The sequence below is a fragment of the Tursiops truncatus genome, chromosome 15 (assembly GCF_011762595.2).
Source record: "Tursiops truncatus isolate mTurTru1 chromosome 15, mTurTru1.mat.Y, whole genome shotgun sequence".
NCBI classification, from domain to species: Eukaryota; Metazoa; Chordata; class Mammalia; order Artiodactyla; family Delphinidae; genus Tursiops; species Tursiops truncatus.
The window spans coordinates 81,645,687-81,665,133 of record NC_047048.1 but is presented as its reverse complement, the minus strand read 5'-3'; the positions used below and the strand labels follow the sequence as shown (position 1 = coordinate 81,665,133).

The 19,447-nt window shown below is 44.6% G+C and overlaps 1 protein-coding gene across 1 annotated transcript in view; it reads right to left on the bottom strand.

Moving 5' to 3' along the window:
* Positions 1 to 7,867: 7,867 nt before the first annotated feature.
* Positions 7,868 to 19,447, bottom strand: part of RAB22A (RAB22A, member RAS oncogene family) — a 52,756-nt gene continuing 41,176 nt past the window's right edge. The window contains exon 7 of the mRNA XM_033840417.2: positions 7,868 to 14,988. Coding sequence (XP_033696308.1) covers positions 14,891 to 14,988 — 98 coding nt within the window. The 3' untranslated portion in view covers positions 7,868 to 14,890. The remainder of the gene's footprint in view (positions 14,989 to 19,447) is intronic.

Here is a 19,447-nt window from a genome sequence, read left to right as displayed (position 1 = left end):
TTTTCCAGCATGTGAGTGGCCTTCCCTCACGGAGGGGGCACACCACCCGAGCGTGGGGACCGAGGGACAAAAGACACGCAGACCCCTCGTCCAGGCCCAGCCGGAGACAAAGCCAAGCAAGACAGAGCCTCCAGTGGCCCCGCCACGGGGTGGCAGGGGCTGGAGGTGTTGGACCCTCCAGGTCATCTCTATGGGCCTCTTTCCCAAGCCACCCCAAATAGATGACATTAGTACATTAAAAAAAAGAAAAAAAAGCCACCAGTGAAGGAAGCTGTCAATAGAAAACGGCAGTTTTTACTGATCTGATTAAAAACTCTGCTTGCTCTGAGAATGCAGCTTCGAGTCCCCCCACGTCCGCTGTCTTTCTGACCCACTGGCCACCCCCAGGGCCCTGTGAGAATAGACACCTTGCTGCAGCCCCAGACACCAGGCTCAGAAGAAGAGGAGTCCCCTGCGACACGACCCCCCAGAACTGGGTGGCAGAGCCCGCCCAGCAGGGCCCGGGAGGGCCCAGGGTTGGAGGGCGGGAGGGGTTGGCAGGAGAGAGCCCTGGTGAGAGGGAGGGAGGGACAGGTGTTGCGGCGGAGGTGTTTTAAGGTTTGCTTTCTCCACTTCCGTGTTCCTGTGCCCTGCTCCCAGGAATGCTTAGGGCCACAGATTTTCAAGTGACTGTCACGACTTTGCATTTCTGTCTGGGCGCGGGGAAACAAAAACAAGTGATCACACTATGTAAAGCAAATGCAGCGTTCTCAGGAAATCCAGACAGCTGCAGCAGATCCCATCATCTCACGCTGGGAAAGGCCTTGCTGACCCTATCTGGGTGGTGGAGGCTGCTGCCTGGGCCACAGACCAGTTTAGCAGCTCTGAGATGTACTAGGTGTGTGACCCCCCCAACCCCCCCCCCCCCCGCCCCGGCAGGTTCCTAAGCTGTGGGCAATGCCCTCCAGCCAATGCCCCGGGACACAGCTGCAGCGGACTGAGGGGGCGTCATTGCTCACTGCAGTGCAGAGGAGGTAGCTCAGAACACCCGAAGGGAGCGAGATGAGGGAGGGTTTCCTCTGGGTTAGATGCAAGGGAGGGCAGACCAGAGGCAGCTTACAGCTGTAACCAACTGGCAGCGCAGTAGCCTACCCATCACTCAGATTAGCTGGGAGAGGTCAGTTTGGGGGGTTTGGACAACGTCCTTGTTTTGTCTGGGCTCAGAAGGATGACAGAGGGGTCTTGTTATTGTCTCGACCCACCCTGGTCACGGAGTGGCCCTGTGGGATGCTGGTGCCCTGTGGAATTCCGTTCAACAGGAGAGAGGACATCAGGACGAGCTGTGAGTGCCAGGCCAGCTCCCGGCTGCCAGGAGCTGCTTTTCCTTCCCTGCCCACGCCTCATCTGTAACGTGGGGAATAATCAAAGTTTCCCTCTCTAAGGTTTGGGGAGGATGCAATGAATGAATGCAAGTAAAGTTCTTAGTGCCCTGTGCCTGGCACATAGTAATTCCTCAATAAAATATTAGCTATGACCACGAGGGTGGCATTGCAGACAGCTCTCCCGGTCTCTTGTGTTGCGTCTGGGAGGCTTGTATGCTGTGTGGGCTTGGGAGCTGTTCTGTTCCTGGAGATTTTACTCATTGCAGGGAGAGATTTTTGGCACATTGTGAAGGAAATGAGTTCATCGCATAGGTAAATCCCTCTCACCCCAAATACGGCACACCCAGGAAACAGGGCATTAAAAACTGGCCCTTCATCATCAGTTTGTAACTTGGTGAAGGCATCCCCCATCCCCCCATCTTTTGTTCAATAAAAGCAAACGATTCTTCATTCGTAGCGATTAGAAAAAGGGGCATGTAGTAGATACCCGCAGTTATTTCCTCCCATGGGAAAGGTATCACAAAGAACCAGCTTTATCTCTCGGAAGATTAATTCCCTCGTGAGGTCCTAACGTATTTGTGTTGTGATAACGCATGCTGTGTGACAGGGGTCATAAAACCCTGTCGTGATCTTTCATCTATTTATTTCTCCGTGTCTGAGACGTAGGTCTTTGCGGTGGCAGGAGTGTTTTAACATTTGACGATACAAGTGATAAATGATGATGGATCAGCCTCTGAAAGCTGGTACCTGGGAGGGGAAGGGGTGGCATTTGTCTCGCCACGGCTGTAGGCAGCAGTGCCCATGGGCACAGGCACTCTGCCCCTTCAGCTGTTCTTGTCCATCCCCTAGCGCCCCACCCCAAGCCTCAGAGTTCTCCGGTGCAAACCCTTCTCATCCCGTGCTATTCTGCTGCTGCGGCTGCAAGACATCTTTTGTCTTTTTCTCATGGTACTTTGCAATTTAAGTCATTGCCTTTGCTTCATTTTGTGTTTGTGTGTGTACTCACAGGCATGTGTGGGTGTATTTTTATTTAAACTACAGCATTATGAAAAACAAAGACAAACTCTTATATTTTTTAGCCTGTAATACAGAAATAAGAAAGAAGTCCCCAGAGGAACCCTGGTGAAGAAAAGCAGGTACTCAATGTGTGTGGTTTTGTAACAGGCTGTCGGATGCTAGGGCTAATAATGGAATTTGTATGTTTATTATTGGTGCGATTAATAATATTGATTTATAGAGTTTGACGGCTTGCCATCATTAGCTGTTCACAGTTGCCCCATGAAGTCGGCATCATTATCATTTAGCAAATAAAATCACACGTTGACTTGCAGAGGAGGCAGCCGAAGTTCAGGCAGTCACTGAGTCAGCAAAATACTAAATGTCTTCTGGTTGCCCTTAGAGCCCCCTTCGAAAAATGAGCCCCGAGTCATTCAGTTTAGAGAAGAGCCCAAGTAAATGTCATTTTACCACATCTCTTCAAGATTACTGGATCCCTTACGCCTGTACATCATTTTAATTCAGCTCATGCCAAGGAGCCTTTCCAGGCTGGTCTTCCACTCAAGGTGGCTGAGGTTTTTTTTTTTTGGGGTGGTGGTGGTGGTGATTTGTTTCACACAATAATCATCTCCATATTTGTACCGTAAGAGGCTGTCCTTTCGGCACTGCGAGGTTGCTAACGGCCCACTTATAAAATCTGCCGCTTATCTACCCATGTTCCCATCTCCTATTACATTCAGAAGGAGATGCGTGTGGGGAGAAGTAACTTAAAACCAGGGAAAGAAAACCCACGGAGATCCTACTTCTCTAACGTGAGGTTATCACATTGGACATAAAAAGCATAAAGATAAAATTTAAAACATTCTCAGCGGGATCTTTTACGATTGGGTGGCCCCGTGTATTCATAACCGGTGATTCAGACCTCCTATCACCCTGGTGGTAAAGATTTCCTGTCATTGCTGTAGCATCTGTTTTTTTCCTTGTTTTTTTTTCCACTTTTTTCAAAAACTATGATGTGTTCCATTTATATGCAAAGAAGATGTGACCTGACCCCATCGCTGGGGCAGCTGATTGAAATTCTAATGTTGATGATAGTATACCCTGGGTATGGACTCTGTGCCCTAATACTGTACATTAACCTCACACTTACATTCACAAGCCTACCGTTTTCTTCTTAAAAGTGACCTTTCTCTAATGGAGTGGAGCCTTGGTAGCTTTCCCATTATGTTTTCCATATATTTTATTTAACAGAGGCCTGAAGGTGATAATATTCTACACTGTGTATTAATAAAGGGAATTCTGACCCTCTTGTCCTGTTTCCCACCCCTTTAACGGTGATACCTGTGGTTATATAAATCAGCTTTATGAACACATCTTAAAAGGTGATCTCTGCGTTCTTACATTGTTTCCTGCAAGATGCTGAAAGGTTACGCTGAAAAAAAAAAATCTAAGTGACCAGAGGTCTGATTAAAATCATTACTAACACAGTGATTCATTTTGACAAGGTGTTAGCTGTGAAGTCTTTTCTTCCTTTCTTCTCCCTTACAATCTCCAGCAGTCTCTCAGAAAGGGTATAAAGAGAACTGATAATTTAATACTCTTGGTAAATCCTAGGAGGCTGACGATGCTTGACTTCCCAACCAACACTGACATTTTCAGTGGAGAATCATGTTTTTGGCTAGTGTTATTATAAGCCAAACAACTGGAAAATTTTAAAGGCTTTGCAGTTTATTTTTATAATATGCCATCTTAATGGAAATCTTGTTCTTAAGTTCTAAAGGGGAAAAAAAATCTGCAATAAACATTAAGGTTGCTTAGAAACCTGGGTCCATGATTTAGTTCTTATACGCTGTAAGGCAACAGCCAGTTGCTTGTGGAAAAATAAAGCCCAGTTGTTTTGTGTCTGCATTTAGAACATCTCTGTTTGTTTCGGGTGTGTGCTAATTTGTTTCTTCCCTTTTGACAGTCTTCTCTTTTTCTTGGCATCTATAAATGAGACTGGCTTCTGTAATGGTACTATTTTGACAGGTGACAGTCAGTCTAATATTCTTTTTCTTAACATATTTATTTATACTCTCCCCACCACCCTTTCTTCTAGGTGGATTTAGGGCAACTTGAAAAGATATCAGAATAATTGTGGACTGTAAACTTCTAAACACTTGCCCCAATCCGGCTCTAAGCTTTTTACTAACCAAATTGAAGGAGTGTGTGTGTGTGTGTTTTATTTTATTTTTTTACAATTTATTTTAATTAATTTATTTTTGACTGCATTGGGTCTTCGTTGCTGCACACGGGCTTTCTCTAGTTGCAGCGAGTGGGGGCTACTCTTTGTTGCGGTGCATGGGCTTCTCATTGCGTGGCTTCTCTTGTTGTGGAGCACGGGCTCCAGCCGCACGGGCTTCAGTAGTTGCGTCACATGGGCTCCGTAGTTGTGGCTCGCAGACTCTAGAGCGCAGGCTCAGTAGTTGTGGCACACGGGCTTAGTAGCTTCACGGCATGTGGGATCTTCCCGGACCAGGGCTTGAACCCATGTCCCCTGCATTGGCAGGTGGATTCTTAACCACTGCGCCATCAGGTAAGTCCCTGTGTGTGTGTTTTAAAAAGGAAAAATAAGACCAATGCAACTTCAGTGTATGTATTGAGCCAGTTTTCATGAAGAATCTGAAGAGTGAATTAGGGTGCAGGAGTTCATGACTTTTCAAAAAGAATATTTATTTATTTATTTATTTGGTTGTGTCGGGCCTTAGTTGCGGCAGGCGGGCTCCTTAGTTGTGGCATGCGAACTCTTAGTTGTGGCATGCATGTGGGATCTAGCTCCTGGACCAGGGATCGAACCTTGGCCCCCTGCATTGGGAGCATGGAATCTTCACCACTGCACCACCAGGGAAGTCCCCATGATTTTTTTTTTAATAAGAAAAAATCCACACCTAACACGCAGTAAAAAAGTTTTAAAACTATAGAAGTACAGATAAAGCAGAAAGTGAAAAAAGTTAACAGCTCTGTAACCAAGCCTCTCTCCTCAGGGAGGAGATTTTGCAAGCATGCACACATATAAATGTGTGTACGTGCATAATTTGTTTTATACAAATAGACTCATACTCTACACACACCCTGATCTTCTTTTTCACTCAACAATATAACGGGCACACCTTTCCATGTTAATTTGTATGTGACAGTTTTGTTTCCTTTATGCTCCTTTTCCAGAAGTTATAAGCAAGGCTGCAAAGACTATTCTTTGTGTGAATCCTTCTACAGTATCTTCAGGCGGTGATGCCTTTAGATGGGGACCAAGGGAGGGGTCCCCCCCACAGAGGGCTTGGTGTGCTTCCCTCTCACCAACAGGCCAAAGAGTAGCTCACTGGTTTGGATGTGCATTAGTGTAGTTTATCCTCTTTAACCTGTTCATTTGCTAGGTGTCTTTTCTTTCTTGTGAGTTGTCTTTTCATGTAATGGGTCCTTTTATTTCCTTTTTTGAGGGTGGTTCTGGACACTCTTAGCAGACTCAGATAGTAATCCATTCCATCATATATGCGGCAAAAATTCCCCCGCCCCCCCCCCCCCCCCCCCCCCACGTTTTGGTTCACCTTTCAACTTCATCTATGGCCTTTTCTGGTCTATCTTCCCCAGTAGCCAGATAAAGGACCTGGGAGTTGACGCTGGGTTTGGGGGTCCCCGCCATACCTCGCATCATCCTCCTTCATCTCCCCACACACGCAGCTCTAGCTGTGGGTGTATGTACTGTAACACTGGGGGATATGGACTAAAAAACACATTGAATAGGAAAATGCAAATTCCACCGCATGATACCACTACACCCTGCAAGAACAGCTAAAATGGAGAAGAATATATCACGTGCTGGCAAGGATGCTGTGCAACTGCAATTCTTATACGCTGTGGGTGGGAGTTCTAGTGATATGCCACGTTAGGAAAGCTGCACCTACTGAAGCAAAAATGAATCAACCAATCTACAAATATAGCTCTCTTCCATGACTCAGTAACTCCACTCCCTGGTATATGTCCAGCAGAACTCTGTATACGGGCACCAAAGACACGTGTAAGAATGTTTGTTGTGGTACATTCGTAATGGCAAAAATCTGGAGACAGCCCGACGCTTATCAATGCAGGATGGATAAACAGTAGTTTATTCACACAGTCGAATACGATAGAGCAGTGAGAATGAATGTGAATACTGCAGCCCATGTTGAATGAAAGAAGCCAGACCCAGGAGTACATACACTACGGTTCCAAATGCTATGTATGGTAAAGTTCAAAATTAATCTCCTCCAGAGAGGCGCAAGGTGGAGCTTCCGGGACGTGATGATGTCCTGCTGTTTGAGCTGAGGGGTAGTTACGTGGGTATGTCTCCTTTGTGAAAATGTATTGAGGTGTATACAAGATTTATGGAACTTCCTGTATGTTACGTTTCAAAAAAAAAAATGGCAACAAACAAAAGACCAAACTAATGACAAATAGTTACTTTAACTGAAACAGATAAAGATTATCAGGGAGATGCTTTAAAAACAAATTATATGCGAGCACTTACTCTTTGTCAATGTTGTGCTGAATGCCAGGTATGTAGGTATCTCCCCTGAACAGCCACATGTGGTTGGTGCTCTATTATCTTCCCATTTTACAGATGAAGGCCCTGAACCTCAGAGAGGTTAACAACTCTGTCTAAGGCCACCCGGCCTAGAAAGGCGCTAAGCTGAAGCTCAAACCCAAGTCTGTCCATCTCCTGGCTTTGCTGCTCTCTCTGGTTCCCTCGTTAGAACACATCTGTCCTGTCAACACAACCATGGCATATAGACAACTGTGCTCCTCTCGTAGAGGGATATCAAAGAGAAAACGAGTGTGTGAAGCTGTGCTTCTGTGGGCAATGCACGGACTGAGGGTGTCCAGGGCTGAAGTCCACACTCAACGGAAATGCTGGCATCGCTGACGAAATCCAGCAGATAACAGAAGATGGTGTGAAACTTTTTGCTCACGAGGTTGGGAAGCAGCATTCCCTCCAAACGCTCGCTGGAGGCTTTGCAGGCCTGCCTCCATCATCGTTCCCCATCTGAGCTCTGCAAGGACACGGACAGGAAGGAGCTGTCTAAGAGAGAGATGCTGGGAGCTGGACTGATGGATACAAATACCGCGCTGCTCACCAGACACTACAGCTATCAAAGTTCTGGCATTCCAGTTTTCAAAAATCATTTTAAAATGACTCCGGGAGATTTGGTTAAGACAAACGTGTGATGAAGACTATCACAGGGCTTCCCTGGTGGCGCAGTGGTTGAGAGTCCACCTGCCGATGCAGGGGACACGGATTCGTGCCCCGGTCCGGGAAAATCCCACATGCCGCAGAGTGGCTGGGCCCGTGAGCCATGGCCACTGAGCCCGCGCGTCCGGAGCCTGTGCTCCACAAGGGGAGAGGCCACAACAGTGAGAGGCCCGGGTACCGCAAAAAAAAAAAAAAAAAAAAAAAGATTATCACAAAGAAAAACCACTTGAAAGGCAAATACGTATATCTGGAAACATAGCATTTTTATTAACAAAATGTTTACACTCTCCTTACAATACAACAAATTTTGTAGTGACTTAGCATGTTATACTCTATAAAAGTTTAGTATAGAATATTCAAGCTAAAACAATATAGTTTAAAAGTATGCCAAATCAACCACCACTGCAACTATCTACTACCAGCCTAAATGTAAAAAGAAAAATCTTACAACAAAAATCAAAAGATCAAGTTTTCTTTCGTCAGCATCTACAAACAGTACAGACATCATACAGTTTATATATAGACTTAGGTCCAGCCCAAGGTTAAGACTGCAAAAATAAAGTCTTCAAACATCCATATAAGCTTGGCAAACCATCATTACAATATTTCATCACAGGTAATCAAGCGATGCGTCATGCAGAGAAGCCACGGCTACAAATTTGGGCTGTTTGTAGTGCAACAAGGCGGCCTAAACTGTAAGCAACTTGATTTTTTTCATAATAGACGCTATTATAGAAAGGCACAAATATCTTACTCCTTGCATCAGGTCTTGAAAAGGCATGACATTCTTAGGAGAAATAAGAATTGCTGGTACAACGGCTTAGCTTTTTTTTTTTTTTTTTTTTTTAAATGTCTAGGCTCATCTCCACAGCCGTTTCTCTCCAAGACTTTAGACTTGGGGTTTTACATACTTTAACAAATGTTCTATTACAAACTAAGCGAGGTGCTGACACTTAAACTGCCTCATCGCCCGCGGTAAGAAACATTTTGTTCCGCAGCCATGTTGCCACTGTAAGCTAGTACTGCCCTTTTCCTCGCTGGAAATATTGGACTTCTTCCCCTAAAATTAGCCTTTGTGTGATCTGACAGTACAGGTTGCCTACTGCTTCCCCTGTTGGATGTGGTGGGCAAACTTTACCGCTGCGACCAGGTAAGGCGGCATGGGAAGGCATGTCACATGCGCTGAGGAGGCGGCTGGCGCCCTGCGTCTTTAAGGGAGAGCCCGCAGCAAAATGAGAAGAAGAGAAATAAGGCCAAGAAGTCGGCTTCGATCGCAGAGAAGGCAAGTCGTCCGTTCTTAAGACGGTCAGAGGCATGATCGACAATCATGTGAGTGACTCATAAAGGGAGATGACGGAAAGACTGAGAGGCTGGATGAGAGTAAAAAAAAAAAAAAAAAAAAATCTTTTCCAGGGCAATAAAGCTCCGTCTACACAGTACAACAAATGGTTTGAAGAACAGCCACCCGTCAGTCGCTCTGACTAGCCAGCTGCTGCTAATTGTCCCCACGCTGAATCGACCAGTCGCTTGGACAGCACGTGCATGACCCCCATTAAGAAAGTTTCCTAAACTAGGTAATAACCGCAGAGGCAGAGTCAGCGGAGGTACACAAGTTCAAGCCCCACTTTCAACATTTTCCAGTGGGTGAAACTGATGATTCAAGTATAAATTTCATGAAAAAATTAATAACGATGAATTAAGGGTTAAGCTCCAATTGATGTCACACGCTGCTGGGTGCTGACGATTCCTGAAGTGGGAGGGGGCGTGCTCCACCTCGCCCCCGGGCCTGTCCCACTCTAGCTGGTGCTCACTGGGTGCTGGGTTTGCCCAGGCGAAGAAGGGGTGCTCGGCTTTTCTCCGTGACATAAGACGGGGAGTTTCTTGGATAAGTGCAATTCTGAGTAAAGATTGTCAGCCCTGTGTGTGAAATGCTGTTTTAAAGATGATTTCCTCTGAAGCACCGCTTTAAACAATTTGCTTCTGGAAACACGAAAAAGTTCCTGAATCGAGAAGCTGCATCGAAACCGGAGCATTCTGTTCCTTTTGCAGGATTGCAAAGGGGATGATTAAGGTCTACAGTTTAAAACTGCCAATTAGAGAAGGCTCGTCCAAAAAATCATTCCTGTCTGAGGATTTCCCATTAACTGGCTGACTTCCTGGCACTTGAATTCCTGTTCGTGGAAAGCTACCCAGAAGTTTGTTTGTTTCAATTATGAAGCATTTTGATGAGGCACCGGACGCCAGGACCATGCACACCGATCTGAAAATGAACTGGCCATGAGTTTTTTTAAAATTTCTGTTTAATTTTTTAAGACTCCATGGTTTTAATTCTAGTATCTACTGATGACACATCCTAATCTTACTATCTATCTAAAATGTTCAAGATAATGAAAGGAAAAGATGGAAGATTTCAGATTTTTCTTTTTATTAAACTTCTGAATCTTTTGTTTGAAAGCTACGAACAGTTCTAGCCTATCTGGAACTGATTATACTCTAAGAGGAAAGAACACAGATATTAGTTATTTCTGATGGTACAGACCAAAAATCAAAGTTGATCTATGCCCCTGGAAGTCCTTCTCGATTTGGGAAGTAAATCATTTTCCTTACATGCTAGGAGAATCCTGAAGGACACACTGAGAAAGATGGAGATTCTCGGTTCTATTTATTCTCTTTCTTCATTATGCCTAATGAAACTTCATCAGTAACAGGTTGCTCACTTATCATTCTCTTAGACTGAAAAAGTGGGGGCTCCTGAAAAATGTAATACCCTCCTAATTTTTTTTAGACTTTCATTTGCACATAAAACAGGACAAATGCCCCAGCATTCTATTAATATTTCATGAAAACCGGATAACCACATTGCCTGGATTTCTATTACTGGAAGTCAAGACAAGCAAGAGAAATGGGCAGAGGTCACTTCTTTCAGTCCAAGGCTAAATTCACCTCCGCCTCCCTTTGCTAAAACTATACAGTATCATGTTTATCTCCTGGATAAATTTGTTGCTTGGACTGTTTGCTTGTTTGTTTGAATCATAGTACCACAGGTGTTAAAACACATCTCCTAAACATTACCTTGAATCATTTAAAAATTTTTGATGGACCAAGCTAACTGAGGGCAGGTATATATATAGTCACAGCCTGACCCTTGAAGGTACATTTAGCTTCTTCTTTTAAAAAATATTAACTGTTAAGAGGTAGACGATCTCTTGTAGTCAAACAAGTCATGCTGCTATAGCCCCTTTAAAACAAATTTAAATAATGAAGAATTTTTACAGGTTTCCACTCTCTAGCTTATCACTGTTGTTGAACTTTCATTACAGAGACAGGAGGAACACTTGCAGCCTAATGAGTTGGGAGAGAAGAGCCAGCCTGAGTCTGTGGGCTGTCATTTCTCCCCCAGATGTTCTACAGCAGGTACCTAGTACAGATCAGAGTTAAGGGGATTCTAATAACTTTTCCCCAGAAGGAAAGGATTTTCTCATTACTTATACAGGTTCTTGCAAAGACATCCAAATGTGTAGGGGGCTCATCTGTCATATACATAACACACTGTGCGTGTATTTTCTTATACACTAAGGGGCCATGAATCACTTTCTCAGCGTGTTCTGAAAAAAACAAGTGAAAAAATGCTTGTAAGAATTTATACAACCTCTTTTGCAACTTACTCCCAGCCTGTAAAAAGATGCATGTAACAGTGAACAAATGCCTTTTCAAGCTCTGAGGCTGACATGCCAATTAGCGCAGTGTAGATTGAATTAAATCTGCCCATTTTAACACAACGCCATAACAGTACAGATACGCTGGTTTGACGCCTCCAGGAAAGCCATGGAATAGTCGTCTGAAGATATTTTCATTATTCTATCTCCCAGAGTTTAATTTAGAAGGTCTCCTAGACCTATTTTCCTTCTTGAGAACAGAAAAGAAATAAACACAAAACGTAAAGAGAAGTTCTGAAATTAAATGTGGTTTTCTTTCCCTTTTTATATATTTAGAAATAATAAAACCCGACAACCTCAAGAAGGACACCAGCCCACTTAGAGGAGGTCGGGCCTCCAACAGAGGAGGGTCAATCCTTTCAGACGTGGGGAGGAATCCAGGAAGCCTGTGTACAACGGGAGGCAGGCACCTCAAACAAAATCACACACAGGCGACCAGGAAGTGTGTTATTCTAAAGGAATCAAACCTTTCCTTTGCTATGTGTAGAACGTGGCCTGTGGTTGAAAAGCAGGTGATGGAGGTTTCATTTGGAACCAGAAGGGCCTGTGATAGGCACTTCTCCCTAATCACTTCTTAAAGAGAGTTTAAAATGAAGGACACTTAATCATACCCATACTTTATGTTCTTTTAATCACCAAATGACAGTTAATGAGTTATCACAGAATCAGAAAAACACTTGTGTGAAAGGAGAGTTCTTAAGACCAATGGTTACTAAGATTGGACACCTGCGAAGAGCTGATTTCCATTTCTCTGAGAAGAATCAATATACACTTGCAGCTAATTAATGCTTTTTCTCTTTTCAGTCCCCAAAGTTTTTAAAGATGGCCCTGCGTCATAAGAGAACCAAAAGAAGAGTTTTATAGATGGGCTATGTCTCAATTCTTATACAATCTAGAATTTTCTCATAATAAGAAATAAGAATAAAGAATATATAAAACGTGTACTAGATCACTCTTTAGGTGAATAATCCAAAGTGGGATCAAAATAAAACACTGTTTCTGACTTTAATATTCATCTCTGCATTTGAGAAGCAAACAAGATAACTGAAAACATTTTTCCCCTGTTCTCATCGAGTATGAATTACGAATTCTGAGAAAGCACTGTGTAGTTGTTACTGTTAAGCATTAAAAAGACACCACATGAGAAACAGCCATGGCAATTTCTGAGACAGACCGAGGAAAATGAGAGCAAGAGAGGCCCTGAAACGCATGAGGAACACATGGGAAGGAGAACGAGAAATCAGGATGAGAAGGCGGCTGCGGAGGGCTGAAGGAGGGACCCGTTCTGGGCTCCGTGCAGTAAATGTCACAATAGGATGAGAGGCATTCGGAGGGCTTACCAATAAGAGAGGCACCGAGGCACTTTGCCTTTCCCTGTGCACCCAGACATCATGAAATCATCCACGCTGACTGACAGCTTTGGTTGAAAACATGTGAAGGTCACAGATTTGTGTGATCTTTTGGTGAAAAAAGAGGGAAAGGGCCACACACGCGTCGCCTCTCCGTGAATCCAGCAACCTTTGTTTTATGTTGTTGTCATGGAGATAGAGGCCCAGCAGTGGGAATGTTAGGGACAAACCAGGGCGGTGGCCTGATGGCCGGATCCATTTCGAAGTATATGAAACAAAGCCAAACCACCTTCAGGTGTGAAGAGCCCAGCCTTTGGAATCAGGCATTCTCTCTGAAAGCTTGCTAATTTCACGCTGGGAAGGAAGCTAGATGCCGCAGGGGCACAGAGTCCACACGTATTTTAAACAAAACATTAGAATTTTCACTACCAACGTTCCTTCTATATGATTTCGATAAGAGAATAAGCAATTCCAAATGCTTAAGACATACACCAGGGGAAAGGGAATCGTTTTTTACTTAATCTGAGTTATAATTTTCCCATTACAATCTAACCGTATCAAGTGGGGGGCACAAAGAAATAACCATTAGTTTTAAAAGTTTCAACTGTTCAGTTTAAGGATAGCTCTGAAAGCACAATTTAGTTTGAAATTCAAACTGTTTCATTTCCTATTTAATCTTGTACATTTCCTTCTCTTACAATACTCAGGTTGGAAGGGTGCCAAATTAGACCAGGAACAAATTTTCACCAACTTCACTTTAGTGCTTTATTTTTAGATTACATTAAAACCCCAGTAGGCTCCCTGAGGGAAAAGAGCTTTAACCACTAACAGAGGCAGGGGAAAACAAGGGAGACGGAAAGACAGGCTAAATTGTTAACAAGGAGAGCTCTCTCAAAACAGCTGGCCCGAGGTCGCTGTAACAGCTAAAAGAAACTTACCCCCAAGACCAGGTAGGTAAATGTGGGGAGCTCGGGACCTTAACCTTTTGCCCCGAAGCTAGGAAGGGCTAGTCAGGCTTGTCAAAGTGGCATACTTCTTCACAATGATTTCCAGATGGGACTGGAGGGGCAGGGGTGGCGGGAGGGAAGGGGGGAAGAGAAGGTGGCGGGAAGGTGGCGGGAAGGTGGCGGGAAGAGAAATCCTGACGGATCACAAGCCACGCGCTCTAAGCTTTTGCACCATGTCAACGTGCTTCAAGGAGCCTCCTGTGCACAGGCTGCGAAATGGGCGGGCACAGTGCGAGAGTAAATGGAGTGTTGAATGAAACACAGAATTTGTTAATGTATTTACATAATTTATAATCTGTAAGCAATGGTCTCGTAAATATAGACTACAACTTTACATATGCTAAGCAACAGATCATTGTCTCCCCCACCAAAATATCTCGGTTAAATAAAAAATTGACAGCATTTACACCACTTTCTTTACTTTCTCTCTTCTTCTCTTTGTAAACCACTGCTAGTCAGTTTGATCGTCTGCAATTCAATTTATTCCAGGCAGCTTCTCTACCACCACCACCTTGATCGCGACAGCTTCCTTACAAAGGTGCCAATAATGTGGCTGGTGACACATGCAAACCCAGGGTGAGGCATGCACCTGCTGCTGTGAGTTTACTGTGCATGTCCTGGGCTGATGTACCCAATGCAAAGTGCTTTAGAGACGGCAGGGGTGAAACCATCTCCGTCAGCCCTTATAAATAACCCATTTTAGCTTCAAATAATAAGAGCTGCCATCCCTCCATTCATGACAACCGACCACATTCTAAATGCCACCAAGGAAATGGTATCATGGGTACCAATGGGAAACCAAGGAAATGATCATCTCCACAAGGTCTTTTTCTTCCCTTAAGAACCACAAAAGTGCTAATTTTCCCTTTACAAATGTTACATAAACTCTTGATTACAAAACTACTCAACAATTTAATCCTACCATCTATACAATTATACACTCCTTCTCAGCGAGGTCAAAAGCCTATGATGTAGTCCCTTTGTACACCAGAGATTCTTTACAGAAGAGAAGTCCACAGACTGAAATATTATTGCTGCAGTCTCCAGAGAGGAAACAGAACCGGTCAATTCCTGTGAATCCTTGTTGCCCGAAGATACAAGACCGGCGAGGCGACCCCTGGCGACAGGGCTCCAGCCCTCCCGCTAACTTTCAGGACCACCTACTTCACCGTTGAGCCTGGAGGCCGAGGCTCAGTCAGCAGCAGCTCCGTTTCGGCTCCGAAGGCTGTCTTCGGAGTTTGAAGCCCTTTCCACCGGAAGGCGGGTTGGAGTCAGTGGATGGAATTCTTCGACCTGAACCAAGAGGACAGGAGGGAAGGGAATGAGCTTTCACATTCTCAACCTGTTCATTCTCAGACACAACCATTTTGCAGATGCAATTTGACAGGTTTCATTAAAATTTAAAAAGTTGAAAAAACTTCTAAGTTTGGAAGACTTTCAGATTTACAGAAAAGCTGCAAAGATAACACAGCACTGCTGTATCCCCCTCACCCAGCTTCCCCTGATTTTGGTATCTTATAGTATTACCATGGGATCTGGCAAAATGAAGAACTCGACACTGGAACATCACAACCCCAGACTTTGGTCAGATGCCATCAGTTTTCCCACTAATGTCCTGTTTCTGTTCCAGGGTCCAAAGAAGCGTATCACATGGCATTTAGTACAAATTTTTTTTAACTAAAATATTACATGTTAAAAAAATTGCATCAGAATGTGCCTGTCCCTCTGTCTCGTGGCAGAGGCCACCTTCCAGAGACAGGTGTGTGCAGACATGCACAGTACACACACGCTCTTAAAACCAGGGCAGGAGCAAATACTGTTTCACGTAATATAACCTGGGGATTGCTCCACCAGCGCGTTCTTTTAAATAGCTCTGTGATACCGCATTGTATGGATGTACCGTTCTTTATCCCCTATTGATAGATCTTTAAGTCTCTTTCCAATATTTTGATGTTTTTAAAAACAATGCAAAGACTGTGTTTGTAAACCCATGAGTGCATGCGTGGGATAAATGAACAGGCGTGGAAGAGCCGGGTCATGCGATTCTACTCCTGGGTATTTATCTGACACCGACACTGTATTCGCCGTGTCTGTCTAGCACAAATGCAAGAAGGACGTGCAATTTCAACTCTGACAGATGCTGCCAAATTGCTCTGAAGAGGCTGCGCCACTGTGTCCTCCTGCCAGCAATGCATGAGAATGAACAGCTTTCACCTTACTGCTCTGTGAATCATAACGTCAATTTCGAGAGAAGCCTTAAATCACCCATCCACCTGCCTCCCTGACAACTCAAGGGCTGCTTCCTGTACAAAGGCGTTCCTGAAACCCTCCCACTTCCTAACTCTGTCCAACATCTCAGATGCTAAAATCGTCAGGAGCCAGAAGCACGTTACTAGACATTTGTTTACGCAACCATCTCCATTATCTCCCTCTAACGAGGCCCAAAGCTCTTCAAGGGAAGAGATCTCCAGCTTTATGTTTCCAGTATCTATTTAGCATAGCACCTGGCACTGAGGTATTTTGAAAACATGGAACGAACTGACACCTGCATCTTTGGCATTAATGAGGCTGAGCGGGAATCTGCCGACTCTCAGGTCCTCGGGTGCTCAACCTGAAGCCTCTGGCACATCCAGCAGCCTGCAAATCAGGGGTTGGCGAGGGAGAGGGCAGAACACAGCATGGTGCCCGCATGGCTAGGAAGCATCCTCCAGTATGTCCTACAAGCACTTTCAAACGCCTATATGCACTGCTGTGAATACAATGCAAATTTATTTAAAAGCTTCACTGACTCTTCTTGTCATTCCTTATTTCTCAATAAATGGATACTGAAAACACAGCTGGTATTACAGAGCCATCTCTGAAATATTTTTAGAAGAATGCAGAGAACACCTTCGTGACCTGAGAATAGGCAAGGATTTCTTAAACAGGAGCCCCAAAATGCTAACCATAAGGGAAAATAAGGATAAATTGGATGACATTAAGATTAAAAGCTCCAATTTACTAAAGGAGTTGATTCAAAAATGAAAGTCAATGGACTTTCCTGGTGGCGCAGTGGTTAAGAATCCGCCTGCCAATGCAGGGGACACGGGTTTGAGCCCTGGTCTGGGAAGATCCCACATGCCGCGGAGCAACAAAGCCCATGTGCCACAACTACTGAGCCTGCGCTCTAGAGCCCACGAGCCACAACTACTGAGCCCGCGTGCCTAGAGCCCGTGCTCCGCAACAAGAGAAGCCACTGCAATGAGAAGCCCGCACACCGCAACGAATAGTAGCCCCCGTTCGCTGCAACTAGAGAAAGCCTGTGCGCAGCAATAAAGACCCAACACAGCCATAAATAAATGAATAAATAAACAAACAAATTAATTAATTAATTTAAAAAAATGAAAGCCAAGGCACACAGTGCATCTCTCTAATAGACATAATCAACAACGGACTCATAGTCAAAATAAACTATAAACACTAAGATAAAGGCAGATAAACCCAACAGGAAAATAGGCAAAACTACACAAAAGAGGATATCTAGATATCATAAAAATGTAAACAGACATCGGAAAGGTGCTCGACTTCATTCACTGCCATAGGCGCAGGTCACTACCCTGCCCCTCCGCGTCGGAGTGACTGGGGTTCGCAGACCCCACTGGTGTCCGTGCCAATATACCCACCCTGAAGACCGTTTGGCAGTAAACTTGTGCTCAACGCACGCATACCTGAAGGCTCAGCCGTCCTTCTCCTGGGTATAAACAGACCCAAGGAACATGTGTACCTGTCGTGTACATGTTGGACGTGAAGCAGAATGTTCACAGAGGTTCTACTTGTCATAGCTCGAAACTGGACATAACTACCCAAACGCCTATCCACACTGTGGGTATTCCTCGCCGCGCCCACCCTAGCACACACACTCCATGTCGATGAGGGTGAATCGCGCACGAATCTACCAAATGTGACGTGGAGCTAAAGACGCCAGACACAAGAGAGTAAACCCAGCATGTTTTAAAAAGCATAAAATATAAAAACAGGCAAAACAAGAAGAGTTAGTGGTCAGGATGGTGCCTCCCTGGGTGGGGAGTGGGGGAGGAAGGCTGCTGGGACGCTGCTGGGTCTTGGAGTGAGCGCCGATTACAGGAGTCTACACAGTCCGTGAACATGCCTGGAGCTTTATACTTCTGATATGAGCACTTCTCAGCATGTATATTAGATTTTAATAAAAAGCTAGCAAACCAGGCACTGTGCTAATGCAATTTTACAACAGCCCAGTAAATAATAAACTCAATTTACATCTCCTTAAATTTTCCTAATCTTTTTGAACATATATTTTTTATTTTTCACAGTTAAAATGAGTATGTACAGGCTAGTTTTTATACAGGAATTTTCATTATTGGTATAGTTCACCACCTTCCTGTTTTTTAATACTGCTGGAGTAAAGAACACTTTATAAAGAAATAGTGATAATTTTAGCACTCATGACACCACACACTTAGATATTTCAGCTTGAGCTGTGAAAAATTCCCGCCTGGCTTCACGCTGCCTTTCAAGAATGCATCTGGGTAACTGCTGTTTACAATCTAGGAAAACGATAACTATCGTGACGCTTCAACGCTGGAAGGCAAGGGCTGGGCTAGAGCTTGCACACCAGCCTCTACCAGCCGTCCCGGGGAGCAGGTGGGCCTGGCAGGCCTGCACAGGGTTCTGAAAATATTTGAATAAGTGGCCAGATTTAAAGAGTGTGACATGTTACATAAAATTCAGATCTCTGGTTCTCGGAACAAACTAAAAACATCAAAAAATAATAACACCGAAAATAACCCCAACAATTGAGCAGCCAAGGGCCTAAATCCCAGTGCGGTTCACCTGCTGGAGCTGGGCCTGCCCTTGCAAGCTGTCAGGGTCACCAGGGCTTTCTGCAGCCCGCCAGGTCTCAGCCTGCTCCTCTGTTGGGCCGTCCCTGCCTGGCCCCGGTGGCCCCTCCTCTACATGTTGGCCAAGGGCCCTTCCACTTCTCGCAGACCTCTCCCAAAGGACGGATCTTAATGAGTAAGTTCACTGTGCTTTGCTGGCTTTCTCCTGTCTTCCAAAGGGAAGTCTGACCTGTTCAGTTAACATGAACCCCAGGGCTCTGCACACCTGCTCTGTCAGGTCTCAGCTTCAGTATCACCTCCTCAGAGAAGCCTTCCCCGACCACTTGCAGAAAACTCTTTCACTTCATCCTATGTTATTTTCTTCCTATCACTGCTCATCATCTGAAAGGACCTCACTTATTTGTGTGTTCACTGTCTCTCCCACAGTGGAACGTGCACCCCAGGACAGCAGACCCCATCTTGTTCGCTGCTGCCTCCCCCGAGCCTGGAACAGTTCTCAATGAATATACTGATGAATTTGAATGAAATGAATAAACAGATACAATCTGTAGAGGATCCCAAAGGTATGCAGCAGCCTCTCTCCTATCTAGTGTCATCCTATTAACACTACTGGGAAGGGAAAGAGGAGGGGTGGGAAAAAGTGGTCTTACGTTTCACTAGCGAGTGCCTAGTATTAATTTTTGAGGGCTTTCTTATAGTGGAATTACACACGCATTTCATTTCCCTTTATTTATTTTGTTCATTTTCAATGACTCTGGACAACTAACTGAAACACATTTAAAGAGAGCAAGAGGGAGAGATGACAGCTTCTAGGACCTCTAGGCCCTGCACATTCTTTATTCAGTAGCAACATTCTTTCTAGAAGGGCTACAGTCATCAGGCAGCAGCTCTCCAGC